The sequence below is a fragment of the Crocodylus porosus genome, unplaced genomic scaffold (genome assembly GCF_001723895.1).
Source record: "Crocodylus porosus isolate Cpor-Errol unplaced genomic scaffold, CroPor_comp1, whole genome shotgun sequence".
In the NCBI taxonomy this organism is placed as follows: Eukaryota; Metazoa; Chordata; order Crocodylia; family Crocodylidae; genus Crocodylus; species Crocodylus porosus.
Window position 1 is genome coordinate 785,059 of NW_017728906.1, and position 18,738 is coordinate 803,796.

General features: G+C 42.2%; 1 protein-coding gene across 2 annotated transcripts in view; it reads right to left on the bottom strand.

Annotated features, from left to right (window-relative positions):
- The window catches only part of EPHA3 (EPH receptor A3), a 367,059-nt gene that overhangs the window by 260,777 nt on the left and 87,544 nt on the right, over nt 1–18,738 (bottom strand). For both annotated transcript variants that reach the window (XM_019528572.1, XM_019528571.1), the window contains exon 3: nt 2,125–2,785. In XM_019528572.1, coding sequence (XP_019384117.1) covers nt 2,125–2,785 — 661 coding nt within the window. The remainder of the gene's footprint in view (nt 1–2,124; nt 2,786–18,738) is intronic.

Below are 18,738 nucleotides of genomic sequence, written 5' to 3' on the forward strand. Positions count from 1 at the left end.
TTTCCCAAAAAATCCAACACACATTTCTTGCTGCCTCCAGTAGAAATTATGTATACATGCAGTGTCTGAATGTAGAACCTTATTTTAAGAAAACACCTTTACTTATTCATTTACTAAATACTTATTTTCATTACTTCAATTTTTCTCTGATATTTTCCAGAGCAATAATCATTTCAAGTTCACATTTCACTGTAATTCTAAACCAATGGCTTCCAGTCATTAAAGGGACAAGTGCTCTAATGTTTTGGCAAGTTCATATTGGTTCTTTACAGTAATATCTGTATTTGCTTTCAAATTTTAGGAATTAAAAAGATAGCTACAGAAGGCACAAAGTTTAAGTGTGTCAGGTCAATAAAAGCCTTGCTCTTATTATTTTTAAAGGGCGCACAAAGTAGTACAACCCCTACGTTTCTGTAACAGGGGGCTTTGCCCCTGTCACTTTAAAGGGGAAATACTGAGCTGACAGGTAACAGCAGGACAGCAGGAACAGGTGGCTTTTTTGAGCTAAAAAGAAACACCTGTATACGGTAGAGGAGCAACATGACCAGAAGGGTGGTGCCCAGTGGGCTCCACTCCCAAGTGTGTTCAAGTTAGTTTGGCCCCACAGTCTGCAGGGAGAAGAGCGCCCAGGAAGAGGCCGGAGGCCATCCTGCAGGGTACTAAGGGGGTGCTCTGTGTTAAGTTCTGTATAGGGCTTAAATGCAGTGGGGCTGGGGCTGGGGAATCAAATCCCAAGACAGTGGGCCACAGCTGAGGGCTTCAACAAGAGAAATCTGGAAGGCTAAAACTCAGACAAAGGTATTAGTGCCTGAGGGGAGAATGAGAATGGGATGATGATGTCTCATAAAAAGTAATGATGGAGCAACACTTGTAAAGCATGGGCATAGCTATGGGGGTAGTTGATGGCCACAGTTAATGCCCCTAAGGCAAATTAGTGCCTGAGGGCAAAGATAGGGCCCAATCAGCTAAGCCACATGCTGATCCAGGGGGCTCATACTCAGGGACCTAGGGGAACAGCCTCCCAATGTAAAATACAATTCTCACCAAGGCATGGCAGGCAGAACGGTGAGGAAGTTGCACTGAAGAGTTTAGGGAGACAGGTAGTTTGGCCACTACAAGATTCTGCTAGTCTCAATCAACTTCAAAGTACTGATGTGTCCTTTAATTTAAAAAACAAACAAACCTCCAGCAACAGTGTAAACTACTACTAATAATATCAGTGCTTTCAGAGATAACTGTAAAACCTTTTTTACAAAAGGCACTTTAAAATCCTTCATTGGCCTTTTCACTGGAATTCTTTGTGAACAAGCCAAGGATTTCACAAGCATGGCGACTAGAAGCCCACTGGCCAGCAGGAACAAACCATATTCTGGTAGACACATGGTACAAAGGGGCAAAAGGGAGAAAAAACCCAATGTATCTGACTAGAAGAAAAAAAATGTGTCATACCAGTTGTATTAATTACAGCAAGTATGTTCCAAATAAAATGTAAATCATATATTTAGATTTAGCAACTCTCATATCCTCATCGCATTCCATAACTTATATAAACAAGTTTTGTTGACCCAAACATTTACAGAAAATGATTTCTGGGTCATGAGTATTTGTGGAAGTATAATAAAAAACTTCATGCATTCATATTCACTTTGCAAGTGTTTGCACATTTAGATCAATTGAGATCAAGAAAAACATCTTCTGTTTTATCTGATCAGCCCTGACCTAACCAACCCATAAGTCAAGCAGCAAATACTGAATACTTACAGTTCAAGTCAAGTTCGAGATTTAAAAAAAAAAAAAGAAACTTCATACAAAATTTCAAATGTTTTACCAGAATGAATACATTTCAAGAAATGATAATCTGTTTGTAGATATCCAGATAAGGGAAGAGAGCCAGGATTTGTTGCATGTGATCTTAGCTGCAAATAATTCACTCAATCCTGCAAGTGGATACTATTAAAGTATATTATGCATGGGAATCAAACAAGTAAAAACTAAATGTGTAATTTTGTGATCCAGTTAATCTATCTCATTAGTTTGTGAAGAACATGAATCATTATGAAGAGAAGGGACATGATACGAAACACCTGCTAATAATTAAACTATAAATATGAAGTACATTGTTACCTTGGCAAGCAAAGCCTCTTTCTTCATAGCCAGCATTACACAAACACTTTCCTATGGGCACTAGCCATTCTCCTTCTGTACTGCAATACATCTTAGGTGGATCTTCCTCCTTGGAATGATTGACACAAGAACCTCGCACTTCCACTAGTGACTGGGAGTCCATAGGTACTGTGTCTGGAAACATAGCCAGGTTCTTTACGGTGAAAGGGCACTTTTTGAAGTACACTCGCACTGATACTAAGGCAACACATGCACCCACATCTTGAAAGGCCAAGTAAAAGCCTTTCTTGCTGATGGGTCCCACCTCACGAACTTCTGTATTGAGTTTGAGAATTCGATCCCCAAGATCCATTTGAGTGAAGCTCTCATCAGCTGCAATGGTGTCAATCTTTGTAAACTGGTGTTCTCTGAACTTGACCGAATGGTCATCATCAGATTCCATGTAATAAAGATTAAAGGTCTCTTTGCAAGTGCCCAGAACCAGTGGTATGCTATTACAGTCTCTCAAGGTAAACTTGAGCTCCACATATATCTTCTGAGCTGAATTGCGTGGGATCCAGTTTGTTCTTAGCCAGTTGTTCTGACTGTGATCCATGACATTGCACACCTGATAAGTTCTGATTGGTGTATAGTGCTCATCGACTCCACTTATCTCTTCCCACTGAAAAAAAAAGAAAAATATTAAGGATATTGATTATAATTGGTAGTTACTGTATTTGCAGCTGCACATTATGATAGAACACTTCACTGAAGAGTCTGGCCCCACTATACAGAGCAATACTGTTTTACCTAAAACTGCTAGGAAAGTCTTGTGACACATGCACTTCATGTTTTCTAACCCATCCTATGAATGCTTTATACATACACTAACAGTCACCATTAACAAGTCAGCATTTAGTATAAAGTGATATAAAGCTCATTCTCTCTCCAGCTGCTGCTGAAATACCATGAGTTTACAACATTTCAGGGCCTGAGCAACATTTAAAAAATTTAAGGAGACTTTATTTATTTTGCATCTCTCTCTGACCCCACTAGTTCACCTCAACCTTGCTACCACAGTTACTAAAGATTATCACAAACTTTATTTTCAAACATCCAATAACTCAGGTTCTTCAATTCTGTATAGCTTTTTACACCAGCCTCATCACAACTGATATTTAACAGTGTTGGTCCTCTAATTAGTTTTGACAGATATATGGGCTTTTTTCACTGTTGATAGAAAAAATAGATTATTGTAGTTACCATGCTGTGTTCATTTAATCCTAACAATTAAAAGGACTTTCAACCATTCAAGAACGATGGATTTACATGTTTTAATATTTTACTTATATAATCTCCCTCCCTCAAAACTATCCATGAAACTTTGAATGCCTCCATTTACAGACAATTTTAAAAGGCTATTTTTCTATCTTTAAAGAGAATTATGCATATACAAAGACATAGAACTTAGCGCACAGTGAAACATGACTGTTTATAGAAGCTACAAAAATCCATCTTCTAGATCACTGTCACCCAGAGAGATACACACAACACATTCCAAAATGCAAACCCCATGCCATGGCAGCAATCAGATGCAATGCAGCTGGAGAGTGGTAACCCCTGAGACAGAGTTACTTGGTGTTGTAAATGTTGGAGTGAGTGAAGTAGATGGAACAAAGCATTTTTGGAGAAAGTGCACTTTCTCTGAGTACAGATCATAATTTTTTTCTAGGAATATGCCTTTCCCCATCTACTTAAATTACAAAGAATTCAGAGGCCCCTTTTACACATGCAGGTAAAGGCATATGCATTGCAGGAGGGGCAATTATGGGATTATGCATTAGATCTCATCATGTCTTATTGCTGATGCAGGTGGAGCCCAATCCTGGGCAGCCCCTCCATGGGTAAGACGCAGTCTTCTGCTGCTGGGAGCCCGCTAGGGCTTGGAGGTTTTATGCTGGACATGGTACACCCCTCAGGCTGGGAGTCCTGTCAGCTGACACTTCTATATCATTTATTTTGAAGAATCTTCCTATGAATACTCTTTTGGATTGTTTAAATCAGGCTTATTTTTGTTTAAGCATTTGTAAACATGTACACTTCGTACTAGACTAGTATAGATAAAAAAAATAAAATCAGTAAAACCCTTGTGTGCATATTGTTACAGTGGAATCAAGGTACTTGCATTGGTTTTGGTAACTTTACACTAGAATACCTCAGCAGATAAGCTAGATCTAATAGAAACTAGTTTAAACTAAACCAGTGATTCTCAACAGGGGTGTGTACAGAAGTTGGGGGTTTTTTGGCCATTTAAAGCGCTTTATTAACATGACTTAACAGAAGTGCTTTACATCACTTTAAAAATTAGTACAGCACTTTAAATTAACCCTTATTAAATGAGGTATTAAATATTTTATAGCACTTGAGTAATCTGTAGCACTTTAAATAACTTCTGTATGCTGGTCAGATTTCTGACCCATGGAGAAGTTCCAGGATGCTGCAGAGCACCTCCTACCTCTGAGGCTGGAAAGTGCAGGGAGGCTCAAAGCCCACCCACCCCCAAACACTGAACATCTGTCATGTTTAAAAGTGCTGTAACTTTATAGTGCTATAAAAAGTGCTCTAAATTACAGCTCTGTAAAACATGCACAGGGGAATTCTGTACACAGCTCAGGATGCCAAGGCAAACTGGGGTGCCTTGAGATCCTTCCATGACAGCATTGTCACATGTGCAATCACAGTTCACATGATAAACCCAAAGATTTCAAAGAGGAATCTGGAGTGTTAAAACATTGTGACCTGATGTGGTCTTTCTGAGTTCTTTGCAACAGAAGCATTGCTTTATTATTTTTCTGTAGTCAAAAAACAGGTGAAAATGAAGAGCTGGCTTTTCCCAAGTGCCCTGAGTCTATCCAGGAGTGCCTTGAGTCTTTCAAGGCTAACAACCATCAATCTAAACTAAACTGATACACTCACAATGGGGCTGCAAAGATATGTTGCCCATGTTAGATCAGAAAAACTTTTATAGTGGCATAAAACACAAGTAAACAAACATCCTTGCCTAAAATGCCCCCAAATATTAGCACGATGATTACTATTGATGGTTTGTGCTGCTTTATCACAGACAAATGTGTGTTTGGTTATGACACAATCGATGCACACCAGGGCTGTCTCTATTCTTCAGTAGCCCCAGGTAGGTGATTCCAGAGGCACATATTTCACACTGAAGAACAAGGAAATGCCCTACGTCCAGACTTGCAGGCATGAACCCTGGGAATTCCCCATGGGGTTCCTTTGCTCTGCAGCATGGAACACATGCCACAGGAATTCCTCTATAGGGGATTTCAGGGGACACATTTCACACTTTAGAGCATGGGAGCCCCAGGTGATTCCCCACTCTGCACTTGTAGAAGTGCACCCCAGGTCAGGGCTAGGTACCTGGGGCTGTTGTTCTGCAGGATTGGGCCACTGAAGCCCTAGAAATGGCAGGAGCCCAGTTCTGTGGGACAATGGCCCCAAGTGACATCTACATCTGCTAATTAATTGGTTCAGCTGTGCCTGGTGTAGCTGGTCCTGCAACAAAAATGACAGACAACAATGTCTATCTGTAGCCGGGATATGTGAGCAAATGAAACATTTACATCAGTGAAACTTTCACTAGTATGTTACACTAATAGGAACCAGTTTAAAGCAGGAACTAAACTTGACAGACAAGCTGGCAGTCTGGAGTTCTTGCAGATGGAGGCCACTTATACCAGCTGAGCCTTACCCTTGATTCTTTCAGGCATAATTCTAAGGGAGAATAGTGAAAATTAACTTATTTACATTGAAATAACAACTAATTGCGCCAGGTTTGTTCAGACCCTAAACCAAGAGATCTACATAGAGACCTCCACCCAATCAACTACTAGATCTTAAAAATTGTTCACTGATTAAATAAGTTTAAATTAAACCACTGCAATTCCTGTATGTGGACAAGACCTAAAAATGAGACATAATATACATGTGAATCACAATGTCTTCCAATTTCGGTAAAAAACTTGGATTGCTAGAAAAATTGCACTCAAATATTGACATCTATCAATTAAGACTAAATTAGACAGGATTATGAGAGGTATATTACAAGGAAATTTAAAGGATCTTACATAGATATTCACATGATTCATTCATCACTGTTCCCATTAATATCATTTTTAGTCATTCCAATACATTCTACACTTCCTATAAAAGATGCAAACAAAACAGGAACTTGATTTGCTGACTTTTAATAACTTCAAAAGATATGTTGTGCCATAGTAATCTTGCTGCAATTTTTTCACAGCAACTTTCTAATCTGGCATGTTTATACAAGCACGTCAATACAGAAGTATAAATTGCATGATAAACCAAACAACACCAGTATGTTCTGCATATAAAGGGTTGCAAAGAGCAATTATCACTTCATTAATTTGTAATGAAGACCAAATTGCTTGTAAATGATTGCAGATTGCCATTTCAGCCTAGCTGTTGCATAAACAGCAAGTCTCTAAAACTACTATTTAAGAGTGAGGTTTTCTGAATGAAGGGTCTAATCCTGATCCTATAGCCTGTAAAAAGACACTTGCTCTTCACTTCTACAGTTACACGATCAGTCTCAAAACAAAATTATACACTTCATACAAATTGCTTTAGCTAAGTAAACTACAGTGTTGGCACTATTAATAATGACACAAACCACAAGAATGGATTTTAAAACTGGATATTTTAAAATAATTAAATATCTAATTCTTCCTATCTTCCCCCCAAAAAACTTTAGGGTCCTCATTTTCTAGTTTAGCTCTGCAACCACGCTTGATAGATATCCACTTTTTTACAGAAAATGAAAGCTGTGGTTCTGAAATATTCGCCTGACTCCCGCACTTGGCCTTTCAAGAAAGATAAATCAAGCGTGAAACACATAAGAGAACAGCAAGAGCCATCAATATTGAAAGAAGAAGACCACTACTCTTAAGATCAACCAAAGGGGAAGCAGGGACCCTTCATTTATTATAAAGCCTAATCAAATGAAACTCTGTATGCATAATTTATTTGGGTTTGGTTCATCATTTCCTAAGGGATTTCACAGGCTCAGGATTACTCTGAACATAGGTAATCCCAAGGCTCCACGTTGTTAAAGAGTTGCAAAGCGCTATACCTATTGTCTACTTTAAATCATAGAGAGAGGCACATGCAAGCTCTTCTTCATGTAAAAGTTACCCCCTCTCCAGCACTGTCATCCTAGGATGCTCTCTATAGTGCACTTGAACACTGCTTGTATAAAGGCAAAAGACCAGATAACACTGAAACAAAATCAGATGTCCTAAACTACAGCCCCCTACCCTTCTTATTGGCAACAATAAAACCCTTTCTATGGTTATTTGACATTTAAAGTTATAAAATAAATATACAGCCAAACTTTAAAGTATATAACCTTTAAGTATTGTGAAGAGATATTTCTGTTTGCTAGTGAGAGAGGTGGGTGCCAATGGAATAATTTCTCTTGGATGCTCTTCTTGTAGGCCGAGTAGCAGAGGGGAAGCAATTAATTGCCCAATTGCAAAGCACTGCTACACAACAACTTTAATAAGAGAATCATTGAAACTTCATTGCACTGACCTTCATGAATTGTATCTTCAAATGATTTACAGAAGTACATAATATGGCATGAGAAGGAAGAAATAAATAAGGGAAAATATGGAATAAATGTGTTTGCTCATGAAATTCTAAAATAAAGAAGAAAAAAAATGAAAATATACATCATGGTCATTCCATATCTCAGGAGCTGCAGAGAAAGCAGCTCTTGCTTTAGTAGGGATCACAGACTGCATCAGGGATGGATACATGGAAAGGATATTAGGAAGTTCAGGAAACAAAAGAAAAACTTAGGGAGGACCATTCTGAACTATATAGAAAAATACCAAAGTCCTGTAGAGATGCTTCAAGATTCTAGTGATGTGCATGTTCCTACCTTCTGGTTTATGGACACTGCAGGTCAACACTTCTAACATGCAAGAGTCAACTAGGTGGACATTCAAAAGGGTTAATGGTACGGAAGCTGCACTTACCACATGGAGAGACAATAAAGCAGTGGTATAAGAAGACAAATTAGCGCCTGGGGCAAACCCTGTGGGAGAGTGGGTGAGAGGGTTAAGGAAAATGGTTTCTGAGAGCCAGGTGGTGATGCTGAGAATAGAGAGGAGGCGTGGGGTGGTGGGGGCACATGGCCCAAAAGCCAGGGTAGGGAGGCAGGTCAGATAAAGGATGGGGGGCCGGGGAGGGGAGTGCAGTATTCTTAGCAGCTACGAATGTCTAAACAGCTCTGGTTGAGCTTCTGCCACCATGCCTGTTCTGCCTGTCCCAGCTGTGATGTTGTTAAAGCAACAGCAACCTGGAGCTGTTTCATTACATCATTAAAATGTGTTTAAAGTAGCCTGAAATCACAAAGAAACATCAGCATGAAGAGGTAAACAATACACAATAGTAGCTCCACTGAAAGAATTTTGATGGGGCAATTTTTAAAAGTAGGGGTTAAGAAAAACTCGAGAGAGTACAGAAGTACTGACGTTGTCTGTCCATCCTCAAGCAGAGGAACAGTAAAAGATTTATGTTGAGGGTGGGAATTAGTTAGGGACTTTGGAGGAAAACAAGATTTTCATTTGCATAACACATCATACAATGACAGACTGAATCAGGCCCTGATTTAAGTCAGTCATACTGGTGTACCATTTACAACAACTCAGTTTCATTCATTGGAGTTCCCCGAGTCACACATTGATATATCTCAGAGCAGAATCTGGTCTATAATGTGCTACTTCTAGAAGGTATCCCACTTAATATTAAATCATTCCAGTATTTCAAGACTCTACCTTTGAATTACCATCACCATTAATTACCATTAAGCTACCTAACCACTACCACTGAAATATTCAAGGGAGGGTAGGCGATCTGGATATTTAATTTTCATGAACATTCAATACATGTGGGATCTAACCCCCTTGGATCTCTTTGAGAAACCTCAGCAATAGGTTAAACAACATATGTCATTTGAAATAAACACTATTTATAATGTTTCTAACTTTCCCTGTGTTAATCCTACTAGTTTTAGTATTAGTTGCTCTGAAATATATATTGCATCTCTGACAAAGAGCACAGCACATAAATCATATTGAAGAGGGAGGGGGAGCAGGGAGGAAAATGACAAGGAGAAAGAAAACATGCAGATTGCTTCATGTGTTAACAAGTCCAGGAAATCCTGGACAGAGGGGAAAATTACTATTTATTGCCAAATAAAAGAAAAAAAAGAGAATAATCTGATATTCTTATTATCATGGTAATTGCATTGTACCATGAGTGAGCTCCTAAGACAGGCAATCCCAGCAGCATTGAAATCGGTTTTGCTCTCATTCTACTGGCTTTTAGTGTTTGGTAATTTTTTCTCCAAATAGCAAACTGTCTTTAGTGTATCCTTATGGGAGATAATGTAAAAAAGAATGTGTGTGAATGTGCATGTATGTTAACACTACCAGTTTTAGTAATTTTTGGCCCTGAAATATATATTGGATATCTCTGACAAAGAACACAACATATAAACTACATTGAAGACCTGTTACTGGAGGTGGGGGGAGGGGAGCAGGTGGATGACAAGTAGAAGGAAACACACACACTTTATTTTTTGCCTTCTTCCATTTATTTAATCAGTTCCCTCTCCAAACACTAAGATCATCTCCATGATAACATCATATGTGAACATTAAAATTTTAATGATTGAGTACAAAGGGGGCTGATAATATCATGTGTTTTGCTTTGTTGCTAAGCAATTGCACAACCAGGGGTAAACAAGAAAAGAGGGAAACATCTTAGCATACAAGTCAATTTCGGGGCCTAAAACTACAGGTTTAATATAGGCTTCATTAAAATTTTTTAATGGAAGAATCCTTCATTATGAAATTAAAGTTTCCAAATTAAGTACTTAAAAGATAGGGACCAGATTGACACAAGTTCAGTTTCTGAAAACTGGTGTAATCTCCCATTAACAACAATGGACAGCAAGTGCTATAATTCATGTAATTTTGTATTATACCTGAACCGATACTAAGAACGGGCATATCCCTGATGTACAAATTTAATTTTGTCAAGAATACAAGTAATTTGACTTTTCAGCCACAAGTTTGGGCAAAAATTCAAAACAGTCTGAGGAAAATAAACATGCTGATTCAAATGTTTTGTTTTATTGAAAACTCAATTATCCATTAAAAAGAAAATGTATATTTTTGAAAGAACATTTTAATTAAACATAAAACACAATCACACATTTCAGATAACAGACATTAAATGGAAATTTTGTTATTAATGCAGTGATTCTCAACCAACATGTAGGGGCACCCTGGAGTGCTATCAGATCCTCTGAAGGGTGATGCAAGGTGTGAGGAGATAAGGGAGGTGTGAGGAGATAAGCAGATAAGCCAAGTAGATAATTTCAGGCTCAGGCTTGTCCCTGCCTGAATGATCTCCCACCCCCACTGCTCAGCCCCTCAGCAAGGAGGTAAGTACTGAAATATATAAATTACTTTTTGCAATTGGGTGCCACACAATTCACAAAAGTTATGGAGGGGTGCCTTGAGACCAGTAAGGGGTGTTTTGAGGCCAAAAAGGTTGAGAACCACTGTGTTAATGGATGGACAATATGCTGAGCTTATCTATTTTTCCCTAAAAAAAAAAAAAAAGAACAGCCGTCAAATATTTTCTTAACCAGAATTCCATTTAACCAGGACCTTGACTGTAAGCATGAACAAAATATCTGGTGCTGTCACAGATGAGCATTATGTACCCATTAGAGCCAGAATATGCTTTTTTGGTGGTTAGGTTTGGGAAATGAATTTGCACTCTCACATAAGCCCTCTACATAACTCTTGGTCTATACCTGACACTAACTTAATGGTCCTTAGTTTTGCTGGCAGAGAGAGCTTGGCCATTAACTTAAAGAGGAGCAGGAACAGGTCCTTAACTGGAGATGCTGGAAAAGACCTCTTTCTGCCAAGAGACTGACAAAGGCAGGCAGGCTTATTTAAAAGCAGTACAAAAGAGTATTCTGTAATGGGTAACCACTACAGAACCACTGAAGTAACTTCATTAATCAAATCACCCAGCAAACAGTGATCATTAAGGCTAGGAACAAAAGTTACACATAATCTGGTTTAAGTGATCAGAAACTGGCTTAAATCTGTAACACAACAGAAGTTCAGTGCACATAAACCATTTTCAAAATGGCAGAAACTGGTTTAAGATACACCTGGTTGAATGTAGTATCAGACTTAACTGATTTGGGTCAAACCAGCTTATGAAACTTCTGTCCCAGATACCTTCATGGTTTAAGTTAAATCAGAGTCCCCCAGCATCCCAGCATGCTTTTCAGCCCTGGTCCCAGCAGTTCTGTCTGCTTCAGAGAGCAGGGCTGGCCCCACCCCTCTGCTCTCTAACAGCAGCAGGTATGGGGGCATGAACAGATGCCGAAGGGCATTACCCTTGAGGCAAAGGGGACAGGGAGGGGGTTTATTCCTCCTCTCTCCCTGGACCCCAGCTGGGGTCTGCCTGGCTAGGGCACAGAAGTCCCTGTCAGGCACCCCCGCCCCACCTCACTGTGGGAGCAGTGGCAGGGCATGGTCAGCCCCAGCAGCAGACTCAAGTGAACAGGGAACGGAGTGGAGTTTAATTCCCTGCCTCCCTCCCCTGTCCCACCAGCACAGACTTTTCCCCCCGCTTATGGCTCAGCATGGTCCAGGACCCCAGAGCCCTCTCCTAGTCAGGGGGCAACCCCACTACACCTTCCCAGCTGCTAGGGCTGGGGTTTACTTGGAGCAGTCCAGGAACAAATGCCAGATCGGGGGAAGGGAAGAAAGCAAAATGGCCTCAAGCCCAGGTGGGGAGAGGCACACAGGGATTGTGGCAGAGGTTCCATCCTGGATATAAGCCCCACCAAGCAGAGAGACCCAGGCTGGTGGGGGGCAGGAGTGTGCTGGCACTAGCCCAGGGCAGAAGAAAGCCAAGTCAAGTATGCAGCTAGGGGAGCAACTCCTGCCCAGCGGCCCCTTTAACCTGCTGGACAGCAGTGCCTCGGCTGCCCCTGCAGTGGTGTGCACAGTGTGGCCTCACCCCTCAGCCCCAAGCCCTATTACTTGTGGTCACTGGGCACCGAGCTAGACGCACACTGCTGGCTCTTTCCCTACTCAGTGGCAGTGGTGCAGCATGGCCCTGTGTTCCAGGTACCAGGCACAGGGTGCTACTCTTATGGCTTCCCTGCCACCACTGCTGCTGCCATCAGGGGGGCCTGCCCTGGCCATACTGGTAGGCACTGCCCACACTGCCAAACTGTTTTTGGCCACCAGGCAAGAAAATGGCAGCAGTGGCAGTGAAGCCATGGGCACAGCACAGCCCCAGATACCAGGTGCAAGGTGCTACCCCTACACTGCTTGGGTAGCACCTATCAGTATGGCCAGGGCGGTTGCCCCTGACAGTTACGGAGGCAGAGAAGCTGTAGGGGTATCACCCCTTTGGCCATTACATGGGGCCATGCTGTTCCCTATGGCTTCCCCACCACCACTGCCAGCATCTGGGGCATGGACAGACACTGGGCCAGCATAGCTTCCTTAAGGCGAGGAGGTCAGAGAGGGGGGTTATTCCCCACTCCCTCCCCTCTCCACTCAAGAGACCCCAGCTGGGGTCTGGCCAGCTGGGACACAGCAGCCCATCAGCTTCTTCCTGGAGGTTTATTCTTCCTTCCATCCCCTTTCCTACTGGGGGACCACAACCACAATCTGCCAGCCCTGACCATTGCCTCCACCATTCGCCCCTGACCAGGCAGACCCTGGTTGGGGTTCCCCAAGGGGAGGAAGGAGAGAATAAACTCTTTCCCTGCTTGTGCTCCCTAAGCACCATGATGGGGACTGCTACCGCATCAAGGTCCTTCCCCCCTCACCCATCCAGCAGCAGGGGTGGGGCCATGGCCAGATACCAGCCAGCATGGCCACCTGAGGTCTCCTCCCCTCTCCTCCTGGGGCGACCCCAGCTGGAGTCTGTCTGGCTGGAGGAGTGGGAAGAGGCAGGAGCTCAGGCTGATAGACTCCAGCTGTGGTCCCCCAGGGGGAGATGAGGTGGAGGGAGAAATAAATCCCCTCCCTGCCCATTTCACTGAGGGGGCCATGCTGGGATAGTGTCTGGACACAACCTAGACAGCAGTGGTAGGAAAGCTATAGGCACAGCATGGGCCTGTGTACCAGGTGCCAAACATGAATTAGTACCCCTATGGCTTCCCCACTGTTGTTATAGCCTGCCCTGCCTAGTGGCAGCATGAGTGGTGCCTAACAGTACAGCCAGGATTGGCCCCCCTGGCAGCAGTGGCAGGAAAGCCCAAGGGGTACTGCCCCACATCTAGCATATGGTACATCGGGGTGTGTGGTATTGCTGCCACCACCAGGTAGGGGAAGACTGATCAGGGTGCCCAGCAGCCCTGGGGATGCAGGTAGTAGTGTCCCACACTGTATGCACCACTGCAGGGGCCATGGCTGGGGCCAGGGGCAGCCCAGGCACTGGTCACCAGCAGGTTGAAGGTACCACTGGGCAGGAGCTACTCCCCCAGCTGCATGCTCGGCTTGGCTTGGCTCTGTCCTGGGCTAGCACTGACTTACTCGAGCTCCCCACCAGCCCAGGTCCCTCTGCTCAGCTGGGCTCACATCCAGAACACAGCTGCTACCACTGTGATCCCTCTGTACCTGTCCCCACCTGGTCTTGGGGTCATTTCACTACCCTTCCTTTCCCCATCTGGCCTTTGCTGCTGGGCTGCCCCAAACAAAACCCCAGCCCCAACATCTGGGAAGATGAAGTGGGATCGCCCCCTGGTTGGGAGAGGAATTCTGGGGGGACCAGGCCATGCTGAGCCACAAGCTGGGGGAAGCCAGGCAGACCCTACCTGGGGACCCTGCTGGCCAGGGTGGGGGTTTAAACCCCTCCCCAGTCATACTCAGGCTGCCAGGGCCTGGCCATGCCCCCCTCCGTTCAGCTTTCCTCCGGCCTGAAGGGAAGGGAGGGCTTGCTTTAGCACCCTCTGGCTTCTATCCTGAGACACTGCGGGCATATGGCTGCATTTATAGTATCAAAAGTGAATGTCTATCCACTTGCTTGCCAGTTCAATATACACAGGTTAGACTAAGATTTAAAGATTGAATCAATTCAGGCTCAGACTTTTTGATTGTCTGCCCCTAGCCTAAGAGTCTTCAATAGAAAAATCCTTTTTCAGTTAAAATTACTAGCTAAAAAGATAATTGGTGACAAGCATTAGCTTTATAGCCTACTGTATATCAACAGAAATACAACTATTATAAAACTTATACACAGAGATATTCAATACTCATTTAAATAGTCTGGTTAATTTCAACTGGACAAGTCATGAGAAAAAGGCTATTGTTATGAGTAAAGTTTTAGAAGATAAGGACTAATACTGTTCATGTATAAGAGAAGTACACTTGATTTTCTTTAATACTTTCCATGCAGGTCAATATTTCAAAAGATATGTTTTTTAAATTCAATTCATTTTTGGGAAGCAGGTTTGAAAGTTTTAAAATAAAAGCGAATAACCCTATATACCTTTTTATCTTTTAAAGGCAATACCTAATTTCCTACCAAATGTTTACTATTGTAGATTTCAGTGGATGCGTCTACAAGTGCTATTAGGACAAAGCAAGAAACTCTGGCACATATCACGCCAGTTTATTGCTCCTGGGCATCATGTTTACACATGTGCCCAGGACTGCAGCTTGTTGAGCCAGGTTGGAGAAGTCCCAGATGGCAGGGGACCTGGGGCAGGGGGAGGGTCAGCCTACCAGTCCAGGGCTCCTCCAACCTGGCTCAACATGTTGTGGAGGGGCTGGCTGGGGCACAAGAGTGCTTCAGTGTGCAGCCTGTGGCAGAAGGCCACTTCTGTTTCTCTCCAAAAACTCTGCCCTGCAGAGGGTACACACCTTACCCTATCTCTTTAGGTAACCTGATCTGGGTACATTCCTGAGGGAGTGGGGAAACCTGCTCCCTCTGCCTACGTGGCTGGCATCACATACCTGGGTGAGGGGCTTGGGCTCCCTGGGGAGCTAGGAACTGCCAGTCTGCCCAGCAACTAGTGATGCATTTCAAATTGGTTGGCTGACAGCCAACAGGTGCTGGCCTCCATTGGTCCAGGTAAATGAGGTCACAAGGGCTAAGTTAAGGACTGCCCAGGAGGTGGGGGCAGCAGCCATGAGGAAGGATCAGAGAGAGAGAAGAGCTGAACCATCTGAAACTTGCTCTCTCTCTCAAAACTCATGATCAAGAAACTGCCTGCCTCCAGAGGGAATCTCCCCCTGCTTCTGGGTGATCCTTGTGAGTAAGCTACCTGAGATCTAACTAGATATAGAGCTTGCAGTAACTCAGATGTGTGATCAAAGGCTACCCAGCCAATTTTCTCTATGGGATTTATCTGATATTACTCTACCCTGTACCCTATTGCAACCCTACCCCTTGTAATCAATAAAGTTCTCCTTTGTACCTAGCATGGGAGACTTATTGGGAGTGGGTCCAGATTATGCCTTGGCATCCCCTTTGTTCGGCCAACTAAGGGAGACCACTACTTGTGCTTCAGACTGAGGGAAGCACCCCAAGTTCTTGAAGTGAATCAAGTACCCTCAAGGGCTACTAGGTCTGTGTTTCCCAGGGTGCACAGAGCCAGAATCAAGCCCAGCCCTGGGTGGTGGCAGTGTTACCCCCAGGCTAGCAGGTGTGCTCCAGGAAGGGGGCTGCCCAGATGTGAGGCACCCCCAGGGAGGCACTCAGAGCCTGGAAGGTGGTCGGGTGCAGTGAGGTGGGTGGCTCAATGCAGGAGCGCCCCCTACTGGCCTGCCACACAGCTAACCAGCAGGCAGCCCCCACACTGTGCCTCAGCCAGCCCCATCAGCATCTACATGTGTGCTGCTACACAGCAAATAATGCCACTGCAGGATACTACTTGTATGTACACCTTTGAGCACTTGTATGTACACCTTTGAGCTGTACTAACCTACAGCTGCATTTATTAGTTTACTGCGACCTGATAGAGCTGCACATGTAGATGTAGATGTCATTGTCGCATTCTATAGATAACCATACTAGTACAAACATACATAATTACGGCAAGAATTCTGTTCTCTGAAGCACATGGTAGACCTTGAATTCAGCACTTTGCTTCCCTATCTGTGCAAACACTCCATTGAATTTATCAGATTTGCAAGGAAAGAGGAATGTAAGGCTTAATAGGATCTCATGGAGATCTAAATGCAAATTTATTCTACCAAAAATTACACTGCTCTCGAGTAAAACAGTTACAGAAGTAGACATAGGACAAAATAAGCACCATTTATCAGAATCTCCCTTATTTCTATGTTGCATGGTTCTGATAATATGGGAAAAAGTAACCAGAATATGTAGGCTGTTGTCACAGAGTTTAACAAAAGCCATATTAATACATTAATTTTGGTTAACCACATTAAAACTTTGCCAAGAGCATTCTCAGCACATTCTCAGATTTCCCATACTTACCTGAAACAAACTGGAAACCTTTCTTCCAAACTTTTCCCCCTCAATTTCCCTATGTTTGGATACAATACTTGGCTCCTCTAATCTCAATGCTGTTTTTAAAGGGTAAATTCTAACCAGCTATTACAAACCAAAAGCAGTGCAAGTTTACTGGGACATTCTCAAATAAACGTTTGTTTTCAGCAGGTCATACTCATTTACAAATAATGTTTCAAATACCTTCTTTCTATGGAACAAAAAAGATCTGATACAGTTCTACTAAGACTACATTGCCACAGTAATCAACACACTTTTTAAAAATGAACTTACCTACATGTGCCAGGGAATAAATGCTTAGGGTTTATATTAATTAAATTAAGCCCCAGACTCTTTCCTCCTATGCTGGAGAAAGCATGGACTGAAAAAGTGATAACAGTCTGGTTCTTGCAAGTTTAGCTTGATGAAATGAGAAAATATCTTGGTTGGGAAAGATAATAAATAAGGAAACACACATTTGCTTCCAAAAGCCATCATGCAGACACATGCACATATATTATATGCACGTGCATGCATGAATGCATGTGACAGCAAGAATGGAAAGCCATAATTAGCAATATTAGCTGCAAAGAGGAGAGAACACACCTCACCCCACTGGAAGATAAGTAAAACTGTTGCTACATTTACATGTCTCTAAATCAATAATCCAACACTTTCATTTCACTTCCCTTAAGGTATTTTACCTTTCACTTCCCTCGTTAGTAATAGGGAAAAATGCAACTGTAATGTAGAAACCCTCTAAGTACTTAGCTGCCTAATTGAGGAAATTGAATAGACTTCAAAATCCAGTATTTGAGAGGCCAAGGAAGTAAAACAACTTTTACTTTTTCTTTAACCTACTTTATCATTGAGAAGCAGATTTTTCTTAAACACTTAACTATTCAAATAATCAGAATTCTTAAAAAACAGCCTAAACACAATAGCTGCCATGGCAAACTTCACTATTGGGTATAAAAGGTCATCCCAAAATGCCTTACATGGTCACTTTAAGGGGATAGAAGCCCACAGTGGCTTAGTACACAATGGGTATCTCCCTGGGTATCTCCACCTTATTTGGACCTCTCCAAATGCTCAAGTCAAATAATCCCACATAAATCTGAGTTTGGTTTTACACTTCGGGTGAAAGATGGAACTTCCATTTGTAGCATTCTTAACACTGTGTTGAGCCCTTGATCATGATACTTATCCAAAAGAAAGCACCTTAAGAGCTAGACATTTTTATTAGCTGCTGATTCACAAATACTACTTTCCACAGTATTAAATGCCACTTTCCTATTTTCCCTGGAGATCCACCAAATCAACCAGAGACACCTACCTAACAGCTACATTTGAGATGGTAACTTGAGGGAGACTGGCTAAGGAATGATTATGGTTTAGTACCTGGAGAACAGAAGAATCAGTTCTAGCCCTGACTATCTTTTGTTTACTTTGATAAAGTCAAGAAACCAACTCACTTCTCCATTTCCCTACTCGTAAAATGGAGATAATTTTTTCTCTTTAAAAGGTGATTTTGCAGTAAATGAACCATAAAAGAGCAGACTTTTATTTCGGTTTTGTGCTATTTCCTGCAGCTCAGAATACATAATTTATATCATAGTTATTACTTGCAGCAGTCAAGACTGGCTGATAGAATTAAGACTGTGGCTTAATTTGTCCCAAGCTAATATGAATATACTTGGGCTCTGATAAAGAGCAGATCAGACCAATTTAGCAATCCCCCAAAGTATAAATTCATCCTTTTAAAGATACTGGGCACAGTTCAAAAAGGGAAAAAAAAATCTAATTATAAAGTGATTATTTTAAGAAAAAAAGACAGCTATTATACTGAGAGAGGTTTTCCTCCTAAAAATCACCTTTCAAATATCTTTGCAGTTTGTCTCTTTTTTTTGCCAGTACAAAACTATGTTTACCTCAAGCTTCACTAACAGGTGCATAATATACTATTTCCTTACGCTCGGTCTTTCAAAACAATATATTACTACACAACAGAAT